Source organism: Sorex fumeus, unplaced genomic scaffold (genome assembly GCF_029834395.1).
Source record: "Sorex fumeus unplaced genomic scaffold, SorFum_2.1 ptg000048l, whole genome shotgun sequence".
NCBI classification, from domain to species: domain Eukaryota; kingdom Metazoa; phylum Chordata; class Mammalia; order Eulipotyphla; family Soricidae; genus Sorex; species Sorex fumeus.
In genome coordinates, this window is record NW_026606105.1 from 7,769,383 (window position 1) to 7,781,384 (window position 12,002).

Consider the following 12,002-nt stretch of genomic DNA (forward strand, 5'->3'; position numbering starts at 1 on the left):
AGCCCCTGCTTAAACGTGCATTGTCCTCGGCACCTTACAGGCCCCTCTGGGGAGCTCACAGAAGCAGCCCGTCGGGGGCAGCGCCCAGAGAGCATCGTGGGGTGCTAAAGGCAGGGGTCCTGTGGGAGTCCCTCCCCCTGCCTCCCATCTGCACTAAGGGTCCTCCCCCAAATCCCCTGAGTGCTCTGGGTTCCCCCACATTTGGAAACGGCCATGTCCTCTTCTGGGTCAGAAACTTGCTACGCCGTGCGGAATGTGAGCGGGACGTCTCTAGATGCAGAGCAAGACCAGCCCCGGCACAGCACGGCAGGGCAGGACCCGCAGACTCCGACAGGGGTTGATTTATTCTTCCCGTGAACCAAAGGGGTCGTGCGTGCGGGTCAGGAGGAAACTGCCGCTCTTTCCCTGTGACGAACATGTGCATACATGCATGCATGCATACACACACACACACACACACACGTGTAACTGTGATCACTTGGCTACAGCCCCTTCTCTCTGCACCCTGGGTCTGGTGATGAGTGTCTATTGAGCCGCGCTGGGGCCATAGCACAGCAGTGTGGGCACTGGCCTTACACGCGGCTGACCCCGATTCAATCCCCCATATCCATTATGGTCCTCTGAGCCCACCAGGAGTGATTCCTGAGCACAGAACCTGGAGTAAGCCCCAAGCACTGCCGAGTGTGGCCCAAAGACAAATAAAAAAAAAGAAGAATTAAAAATTTAAAATAATAATTAAAAATCAAACACCAAAAACACACTATTCTGAATCACATTTTGTTTGGGATTAACAACGTCCCTCATCGCCTACTGAGCCACATTTGGGTTGTTTGAAAACTTCAGGGATGGGGGCTGGAGCGATAGCACAGCCGGTAGGGTGTTTGCCTTGCACGTGGCCAACCTGGGTTTGATTCCAACACCCCATCTGGTCCCCCGAGCACCGCCAAGAGTAATTTCTGAATGCAGAGCTAGGAGTAACCCCTGTGCATTGCTGGGTGTGACCCAAAAAGTCACTGTCACTGTCCTCCCGTTGTCCATCGATTTTCTCCAGCAGGCCCAGTAACGTCTCCATTGTGAGACTTTGTTGTTACTGTGTTTGGCATATTGAATACGTCACAGGGAGCCTGCCAGGCTTTGCCGTGTGGGCAAGATACTCTCGGTAGCTTGCCAGGATCTCCGAGAGGGACGAAAGAATCGAACTTGGTTGGCCACGTCGGCCGCATGCAAGGCAAATGCCCTATCCCCTGTGCTATCACTCCAGCCCCCACTCCCCCCCCCACACACACACACAAAAAAAAAAACTTCAGGGCTGGGGTGCAGGGCATGGCACAGAGGCAGCTGCCTTACCAGGAGTTGGAGCTTTCATGCTGCCAACATGCGCCACTCACGGTCCCATGGCTCTGCTGCCGTGGCCCCTGGGACTTCTGGGACATGAGGTAGTCTCAGGGCACAGCCAGCTGTGTGCGAGCACCACATCTAACACAGGTGGCCCCACCCCCCTCACCCATGGGCACTGTGTGAGCACGGCAGGCAGCCCCAGGAAGAACTAGACCGTGAGTGCCCCAGAGCACTGCAGCCAGGGGACTGGCACCCGGGCACCCCACTCGGCAAGGCACAGCACAGAAGGGGAGTGACCCCTGGCGATCACTGCTGCTGAGCACCAGGACGGAGCCTGGACGCAGCTTCCGGTCATCACATGGCCGCAGCAACGGCAGAGAAGGAGGAGGAGCAGGGGAAACGTTCTGTAAAATCAATCCATTCTGCACCCAGACGACAATTTCTTGCCTTGAGGGCTGTCTAGATAGCAGGGGCCACGCTCGAAGAAAAGTGCAAAGCCTGTGTTTCCTGAGAGCCTGGCACGGGGAAGGTTGGACCGATCAGGAAAATGCCTTTGAAGGTCACGAAATTCATTTCGCTCTCTAAGTTCTGGTGAGTATATGCTAAGATAATCAGTCACGTTACTTTATAGTCACCCCTCGTCCTCCCGATGTGGAAAAATCAATAAAACCAGGGAAAGCGAGGGGGGTTCGGTAGAATGATTTAAAAGAGAGAACACACACACACACACACACACACACACACACAAAATAGTGATAATCAGAAAACTATTCCGTGACAACAGTCCTCCAGGAAGCCAGCCCGGGCCTTGTTTTCATAACAGCCTCCAATCTCTCTCCCGGCGCATGGCGGGGTGATTAAACCGGAGTGGCTATCATCTTCCAGACAAAGCCCAGAGAAGAGAAGGAGAAGAGAGTCGGCATCCGGAGCGGGAGAAGCCGGGGCTTGGGGAATCGGCCCTGGATGATGCATTTTTGTGATGTCTCCATTATTCACACTCGGCGTTGGCTTCCCCGGATGAAATGTTACGGAACGCTACAAAATGCTACTGGAATCTTCGCTAGTGACCCACTCCCTCTAGCCTCTCTTCCAATTCCTCCCTGCAGCTCGGTAGGCAGACCAAGACCCCCTTGTGCCCCCCAGTACCCCCACTGAGAGACCCGGAAAGGCTGAGTGAGGGACTCAAGTGTGCAGCGGCCAGCCGGGACTCCTCCAAGATGCTGTCGGGATAGTTTGCAGGCTCTGGGGCCCTCAATCATGTCGGAGCTGCTATGGAGGAGGAGGAGAGCCCATGAACATGGGGGAGCTCGGGCATCCCTGGTGTTTTATCTGAGCCACATTTCACTCTCAGCAGCTACATTCCACTTGCATGAGCCCGTGCCAGAGCTGCTCAGAGAGCCCGGGACTAGGTGGTATGAGGGGGCTCCTCTGGGCACACAGAGAGTCCTGAGACCACTGGGGCTCCCTCACAGCCTCTCCAGGTAGGGTTCCTGCCATCCCTGTGCACTGGGTTTACGCAGAACCTGCTCCCCACTTTGACCTGCTTTGCTCACCAGGAGAAACACACAAGCATCCTATTACCCGCTGGACTTGGCAAGGTAAGTGTCACATCTTTCCCTCCTCCATTTCTGCCGGGGTGGGTGGCTTCACCACAGCCCCCTGACAGCTCTTTGGGGGAGCCAGACAGTCCCCGCTCACTTACCACAAGATGCCCACCTGCACTCCCTTGAAATCAGACAAGTCGGGGACACAGTTAAAGAGCATAATCCAGAGCCAGAGCAGTATTACAGTAGGTAGGGTGCTTGCTTTGCAGGCGGCCAACCTGGATTCCATTGCCAGCAGGTCCTATGGTTCCCCCAAGCCCCATCAAGGACGATTCCTGAGCACAGAGTCACGAGGAAGCCCTGAGCATCACCAGTTGCAGCCCCAAAACAATAAGTAAACATATAAAGAGCATGACCTTGTCATAAATGCAAGCCATAAACACCCAAGAACTGTCTCTTTCCTTTGGAGAAGAAGAGGAAGGTGGGAGGGGCCCCCTTCTCTCAGAGGTCCACCTGCCAACCCACCCTGCGCTTCTCAGCCTGAGACTCCTTTTTCTCCTCCTGCAGGGCCCTCTTGGCAGATTTTCCTCCCACCCCACACCCCCACGTTTGACTGTGTTATGATTGACTAATAAAAACTGCACACACTGAAAGCCAGAAACTTAGTATTTTGATATGCCGGCCTTGCATCACAACTACTCCAATCAAACAAGCAGTTCCCTCCGCCTTTGTACAAGCCCGTGGACTAACAGGCGATACTTCAGAGAGAGGTGCTGTCCGATGACTTTATCCATCCGCATCTAAACGTCATAGACCTAGGGGGGTGCTCCACTCCCCCCCAAGCCTCTGGGAACCAGTCCCTTGGCTGGGTTCCCCGGGGATTCAAACTGCATTAAGAGTCACGTGACTGTGTTTGCCTGCGGGTGTGCCCAGTGATGTGCATTCTTAGGATCTCCTTTAAGTGACTCAAGTGTTCAGTACAGAGTTACCGGCTCTGATGACTTGCTGTGCTTGGGGAGAACGGGCCCCTCCAATGACTGAAGTTCCAGCCCCTTTAAGCCCAGGCTCCCCGGCTCTGCCTCCTGCCAGCCCCTGGCAAGCTCCACTCTGCTCTGCTACTGAGTGTGACCTTTGTCGAATCCGCCTATAGTGCCATCAGGCAATATTTATCTTTCGATGCCTGTTTTCGTTCATCTCGAGTCCAGGCTCCGAGTTCCCGCAGACGTTTGACAGCGGCAGCATTTCCTCTCTTTCTGTAGGGCCAAACAACACGCGGCTGCACCTACAGATCACACCTTCCCCCTGCGACCGCATGTGCTGTGGGCTTGGACCATTTCCTGGTCTTGCAAGAGGAGTGATGCTGCCTCCTCATCAAGGGGCTGGTGTCCCTTGGGTGGAGATACACCCAGAAGTGCATCTTAACAGCTGCATCAAGCGGGCGTTCTAGTCTTAATGTTTGTCTTGGGTTTTTTTGTTTGTTTGTTTGTTTTGTTTTTGTTTTTTGCTTTTGGGCTCACACCCGACTTCGCACAGGGGTTACTCCTGGCTCTGCACTCAGGAATTACTCCTGGCAGTGCTCAGGGGACCATATGGAATGTTGGGAATCGAACCCGGGTTGTCTATGTGCAAGGCAAACGCCCTACTCGCTGTGCTATCACTCCAGCCTCAAGTCTTAATGTTTTTGAGGGAACTTCATGGTGTTTTCCATTAGGAACTGGGCCCGTGAAATCCCCAGCAACAGCTATTCTCTTTTTCTCTCACTCTCCCTAAAACTGTCTGCCTTCTTCTGGATGAGAGCCTTGTGAGAGGCGAGCTTTGTAGTCATCGACAAAGGGATGTTGACAGGCTGGAGTGATAGCACAGCAGGTAGGGCATTTGCCTTGCACACGGCCGACCCAGGCTCGATTCCTCGCAGTCCAAGCACTGCCAGGAGTAATTCCTGAGTTCAGAGCCAGGAGTAACCCCTGTACATTGCTGGGTGTAACCCAAAAAGAAAAAAAGGAGGGGGGATGTAAATTCCCCTACTAATGAACGATGTGGATCAACATATGACAAATTTTTATTTGGGGGCCACACCCTGTGATGCTCAGGGACTCTGCACACAGGAATTTCTTCTGGCGGTGCTTGGGAGACCAGATGGGCTGCCAGGAATCAAACCTGGGTCAGTCACGTGCAAGGCAAACGCCCTACCTGCTATGCTATCGCTCCAGCCTGTCAACATCCCTTTGTCGATGACTACAAATATGTTATTCTTTGTGATGATATTATACATATGATTGTTTTTATTTCTTTTATATTTAGTTTTTGCTTGAGTGAGCACCAGTAACAGAGGGTAGGGCATTTGCCTTGCACGCTGCTAACCTGGATTCGATTCCTCCATCTCTCTCAGAGAGCCCAACAAGCTACCGAGAGTATCCTGCCTGCACAGCAGAGCCTGGCAAGCTCCCCATGGCATATTCAATATGCAAAAAATAGTAACAACAAGTCTCACAATGGAGGCGTTACTGGTGCCCTCTCGAGCAAATCAATGAATAACTGGAGGACAGTGCTACAGTGCTACATTTGGTTTGATGTTAGTAATAGAAATGCAAGTAGTTTTTATATATTGATTTTATCCTGCAGCTTACTTTTATTCATTTACTAGCTTCATGTTGTCTTAAGAAACCTGTAAATGGAGTCATGATATGTACAAATAGAGACAATTTTTACTTCTTTCGGGATTTGAATGATGACTATTTTTCTTGACTGAATTGCTCTAGTAGTGTTTTTCAAAATTATGTTTAAGTGACAAGAGTAGGTATCACTGTCTTATTCCCAGGATTAGAGGAAAACCTTTCAGCTTTTCACCTTTGAGTATGATGTTAGTAGAAAGCTGGTTAGATATAACCTTTATTGTGTTAAGATACATATTCTTTTTTTATACCCGATTCATCAAGAGTTTTTATCATGAAAGCTGAATTTTGTGAAATGTTTTTTCCTCCTCTACTAAAACATTTTTATCTTTCATCCTGTTAATGTGGTATGCCTCGTGTCTTGGACTGTGTATTTGGAGTCATCCTTATACCCCAGGGGACAGAGAAATTTTTTGCAAATAAAGCCTGCGTCTAGACTCAAGGCTAGAACTAGAACCCAGTTCTCCTCCACGGAAAGCAGGTTTTCTGAGAAGGAAAGTTCCAGGGACAGTGTTAAATGTTTTTGTTAGCATCTAAAGTCCTAATAATCACATCAATTTCAGCCTGGTGTTAGGATGAGACTTGATTAGAACACAGACTCACTCTGATTCCTTTTGAATGTCCAATTGATTTGTATCCCCAGATTCTGGCATTGGAAACTCCACCCCTTCCCCCCAACCACCACCACCACCAGCGCCCCGCCCCCGACCACCTGGAAAGTTCTGCCACTTCCACGAGCAACTCTGCTCTTTCTTTCCTGAAATCCTCCCCACGGCCCTGTACACTCTCCTCTGTGGGGAGAAAAAGCGAGCTACAGTCTGCCTGGATGTCTGGCTCACCCTTCCCTCCTCCCCTTGCCCCTGGCGGAGCATCTCCTATTTGGCCCCATAATTCATGTCCATTAAGGAAATATGGTAGATGAGAAAAGACTCCAAGAAGAAGAAGGGGGGGGGGTAATCACTCAGAATCCCCTCATTGAAAGAAAACTGCTATTCACATCGGGGCTGTTTCCTGACACTCTTTCTGAAAGAAGAAAGAAATCTTTATCTGGCTACCCGAAATCCAGCTGCCAGTTTTGAGGTGTGCTTGAAAGTTTAAATGCATCAGACTTCAGGCTACCTCCAGCGAGATCCAGCTCATACAACTTAGGGTTTCTTCATCAAAGCGCTTCCACAAGGAAGCTTTTCAATTGTATCTAGAAAAGGGAGCTCTTTTGAAAAAAGGTTTTATCCTGTGTGTTCATCACCGGCCCCTGTGGTCCATATGCTAATAGAGTCTCCATCCCACCCACCGCTCTATCCACAGAAGAACAGCCCTGATCTCCCTACACCCAAATCCACACTTCTCAGTCACATCTCAGCCCTGTGAATGCCACACGTTGGAAATCCTTGGAGGAAGCTATCAAGATGTATTAAGCCGGTGGGAGCATAGTTCAGCGACATAGCACTTGCCTTGCACGTGTGAAGCCCTGGATGCCATCCTTGGCGGTCCCCAAAAGACAAAAAGCTTAGGGAGACGGATCAAAGGACTGAAGCACATACTTTGTATGTGTGAGTGTTGGGTTAGATCCCAGCACCTGACAGTCCCCCAAATACCAGTGGACGAGGCCCCCAATAGAACAAAAACAAACTAACATAACACTGTATTATGTCTATTTTATCATGATCCCTTTCAAACAGAATGAAATCTACATTCTTTGTTCTAAATTCACAGAGGCCTGCAGCCAGTAAGCAGTATCTGCTAAGGACACAGATCTGTCCCAGGGTCTGTCCTGGAAGGTGAACACAGTTTCAAAGGCCCCAATCTGCCCCAATCTGAAAACCGGACACCCAGCTGGAACAGGCATGAAACACAAACAGATGTTCAGGAGAGGGACTGGTTGGTGAGGGCAAAACCGTTCAAGAGGGGCAGTGAGCTGTGAAAGCTAAGAGAAGGTGCAGCAAAGAAGCCCAGAGAAGGCGTGAGGGTAGAATTCAGTTCCCGTGAACGAGACGTGACCACAAAGCATGCTGGGAATGGGGAGAGACAGCAGGAGAAAGGTTGGGACAGAGGCTGTCCCCAGAGGGACTGGTGAGTGCCCTGAGCACACAGGAAGTACTTCTCTGAGGGGCTGGAGCGATAGCACAGTGGGGAGTGCATTTGCCTTGCACTCAACTGACCAGGTTTGATTCCCAGCATCCCATATGGTCCCCCGAGCACCGCCAGGAGTCATTTCTGAGTGTGTGAGCCTGGAGTAACCCCTATGCATCACCGCGTGTGACCCAAAAAAGCAAAAAGAAAAAAAATAAAAAAGAAATACTTCTCTGAGGTGCTGCCCCTGACCTCACAGGCAAGAGAAAGGTCAGGAGAAATGTTAATCCTGCAAGAGTGAAAGGATGAACAAGCAGCCCTGGGGCCACCCCAGACCAGCCATCAGCACCATACTTGTGGGAGAGGAGGGGTCATGAGCCCTTTGAGGGAACCAGGAGCCATACCCCAATTCCTGAGCACACTTCTGAACACCAATCCCATTCAACCAGTGGCTCAAAGAAAAAAAAAAATTCAACCCTGTGCTACAGGTAGAAGTTTCTGGAACTGCAGAGATCCCAGAGCTGGCTCCTGTCCGGCAAGACTGGTGGGGATAGAAAGCCCCTTTCTTTTATCTCAGAGGGGATGTTCTCTGTGGCCATCCACTCAGGCCCAAAGACAGGGCAGGGTACCAGAAGAACGACACAGGAGTCATCCTTCCTCCACAGCTTCTCCGCAGGGGCGAATGGCACTGAGGTCTTCACCTGGCATCCCAAAGTGCCCCTCAACCTCCCACACAGACTTCCTTAAGGAAAGGGAATCAGGGCCAGCCCCGCCCCAGCTGTCCCCTGGGGTCTTCCCTGGGGAAGTGGGCCTGAGGTGTGTCGCTGTGAGTTGGATCAAGGGCCAGACCCCTCAGCTGTGAGTACCCACTGCTGCTCCCTCGTTTCCTTCGGTGTCTCCGTCCCCAGACCCGAGTCTACCCAGCACCCCCTGGGCGCCCCGCTGCTCTGCGTGTCTGACCCAGACCTCCTGAGTCCCAACCTTGTACCTCGGGCCACACAGGAGCAGCAGAGGAAACCAAAAGACAGATGAAACTGCTCAAACTTCCTGCTCCCCCTACACAGACCTGGAAACTTTGTGTCTCGGGACCAACCAACAGTTTATGAAGGAACCCAGGGACAGACAGCCAAGGCATGGAAGGCTTGGGACAGTGGCACCGCCCAGACTCAGGGCCGCAGGTCCCCAGCCCCCGGCTTATCAGGCAGGAGGCATGCCCCTCCCGTAACCAGAGCCGCCTGCCTGTATGTGAGTCCCTGGTCTGCTGACCATGACTCTCATGTCAGCACAAAACTGGGAGTGGAGAACACAGAAATACGGCCAGAACCATGGTACAGCAGGTAGAGCGCTTGACTTGTGGAGAGCAGACCCTGACAGCTCATATAACCACAGGAGAGATCTCGGGGTGAAGAGTCAGGAATGAGCCCTGAGCCCAGCTGGAAGTGGACCCCAAACAAACGACCAAAAAAAAAAACACCCCAAAATAAATAAATAGAGCCAAAGAGATAGCCCTGGAGATAGCCCTGTATGCGGCTACGGCAGCTGCAACCCTGTTCAAATCCTGGACACTGTACTGAGCACTGATCCCCTGAGCACTGGTCCCCCGAGCACTGGTCCCCCAAGCACTAATTCCCCCAAGCACTGCCAGGGATCACTCCTGAGCACAGAGTCAGGAACAGGCCCTGAGCTCCCAAGGGTATGGGCTGGACAACCTCGAAAAAAGAGACAAACAGGAAAATGTAGCTCAGACACAAAAGATGCATCTTCCACTGCATCCACTCCCCTTGGCAGACGGGCAGTGCAAGGGCTGCCTGCCACTCACCCGGCCCCTCCTAAGCGCCAGGCCTGGTGTGCAGGCTGGGCTGCAGTGATGGGGGATGGGGGTTGGAGGGGGGAGGGCAGGGGCTCCGAGTCACTCCAGGTTTCGCACGTGGTGGGTTTCCATGCCAGATAAGCAACGCCGACATGGAGAAAGTTCAAAAGATAATTAAACCAGTTAAAAAGCCAAACAGCACTGGGACTGCATCAGGGTTTCAAAGCCAATTTCCAAGAAGTAATTTCAGCATCCTGGAACATCAAACGTGAATTCCATTTTCAGTTATGCAAATTCCAGAAGAATAATACCTCACATTTGCATAATGCTGGATGCTTTCAAAGTGCTTTCCCAGTTATTAATCGAAAGGAGGCTTTATTACGAACAGAAATGAAAATCCTGTTCAAAGTCAAGTTCTCTCAGGATTTTCTTTCCAGATTCCCACCCTCCCCTGCCCCCCATCTTCACCCCCAAGGCCCGAGCCACCTAAAGCCAGGTGCTTTGCATGGTGGGGTGAATGCAGTGAGAGTTACAACCAGTCACAAACACCCACAGAGCGTGGAGAGAGGGTGGGCCCCAAAGTTCCCCAGCAGCCAGACTCTGGAAAACCTGTTGAATGAACAAAAGCGACCATTCAAATGTGAGTTCCTGCTGCCCTCCAGCTCTGGAGATGCTCTGTTGCTCTGAGTGTATTCCCTTCTCCCAAGAGCTGGGAAGGCAAGTCGACCCTTTGGTCCTTCAGGCCCCTACCATCCCCAATCTAGTGCCACAGGGCCCCAAGGATAGATGGTGCCTGTACTCAGCTCTTTATTTATTTATTTTTTTTCTATTTTGCTTTTTGGGTCACACCCAGCGATGCACAAGGGTTACTCCTGGCTCTGCACTCAGGAGTTACTCCTGACGGTGCTCAGGGGGACCATATGGGATGCTGGGAATCGAACCCGGGTCGGCCGCATGCAAGGCAAACACCCTGCCCGCTGTGCTATCTCTCCAGCCCCGTACCCAACCCTTTAAAGCATCATCCAAGACAGGACAACCTCTGCAAAGGCAATCTGGGGAGAGAAACTTAAAAAAAAAAAAAAAAAAAGGAGGGGAGCGAGAAAATAGGATGGGTGGAGGGTAATACTTGGATCCAAACCTTCGCCACGTCTCTTTCCGACTCTTTCCAGCGTGGTGACATGAGGCTTTCTGAGCCACTAACTCACCAGGTTTCCCCCACACCTTCGGTCTCATGGTCTCATGCATTTTAGCGAAAGATTAACCTGCCTGTTTGCTTTTCACTCTGCAGCTGCATTAATACTCCACTCTCCCGAGATTAAGGAAGCAAAACATGCTCCCAGCACGCTCTCCTGCGTCACCTCCCCGACCCAGCCGGGTTCCAGCTCGCCCGATCCCTGGGACACGCTGGCTGTACTTACCATTTCAGGAGGGCCAGGAGGACGGCCGACAGTGCCACTGTCACCAAGGGAGCGCTCACTTCCAGGCTGAGAGACCCCAAGAGCTCCATGGTTCCCTCAGAGATCCTAGCGGGGATCGTCCAGAGGAGAGATGGAGAGACGGAGCCGGAGCCGGGACCTGCTGTTACAGGAGCATTAATCAGCAGGAAACTGAGACAGAAAACCAGACACACCCCTTCACGCCCCCCCCCCCCAACCCCACCCCGGGCTCTAACACTGAGTCTCCAGATAAAGAGGAAGGAAGAAGAGGGGGAACAAAGGGTCTTGATAAAGGCGGTGAATCAGCAACTTAATCTCCAGGAAGAGTGGCCGGCACTCAGCCTGGGCAGGGCTGGCAGCAGCAGGGCTGACCCGGGCGGCTGGGAATGGAGGGTAGGAGCCGTCTCTGCCAGGAGCAGAGAGCCTAAGGCACACTCCGCTCCAAAGATCCAGGGCCGCGCCCGGGGTGGTGCCAGTCTGGGGCTCATGTCTTGTGTGCAAGCATCCTGGGTCCATGGCCAGAGCGGTAGGACAGCAGGGAGGGCGATTGCCCTGCATGCAGCTGATCCTGGATTCCATCCCCAGCATCCCAGGTGGTCCCCTCAGTCATTCCTGAGCACAGAGCCAGGAGGAAACCCTGAGCACCCCCAGATGTGCCTCCTCCAACCAAAAAAAAAATGAAAAATCAAAGAGAATCCTGGGCACTCAGGGTGCATCCCCCCCAGTAACATTCTAATTCTTAAAGACAATGTGTTTATTTTTTTTTTAATGTGTTTTGATGGACTGGAACAATAGCACAGCAGGTTGGGTGTTTGCCTTGCACGCAGCCGACCCAGGTTCGATTCCTTTGCCCCTCTCGGAGAGCCCTGCAAGCTATCGAGAGTATCTCGCCCACATGGCAGAGCCTGATAAGCTCCCTGTGATGTATTCGATATGCCAAAAACAGTAACAACAAGTCTCACAATTTGTTGTGAGATGATACTGACACCCGCTCAAGCAAATGGATGAACAACCCGAAAACAGTGCTACAGTCACAGTGCTATTTTGTAATGAATCACCTTGAGATACAGTTACAGACTTACAAACTTTCATGATTACGATTTAGTCATACAATGATTGCATACCCCTCCCT

General features: G+C 51.8%; 1 protein-coding gene across 1 annotated transcript in view; it reads right to left on the reverse strand.

Moving 5' to 3' along the window:
* TBXAS1 (thromboxane A synthase 1) overlaps positions 1 to 10,941 on the reverse strand; it is a 165,031-nt gene extending 154,090 nt beyond the window's left edge. The window contains exon 1 of the mRNA XM_056123968.1: positions 10,853 to 10,941. Coding sequence (XP_055979943.1) covers positions 10,853 to 10,941 — 89 coding nt within the window. The remainder of the gene's footprint in view (positions 1 to 10,852) is intronic.
* Positions 10,942 to 12,002: the final 1,061 nt, after the last annotated feature.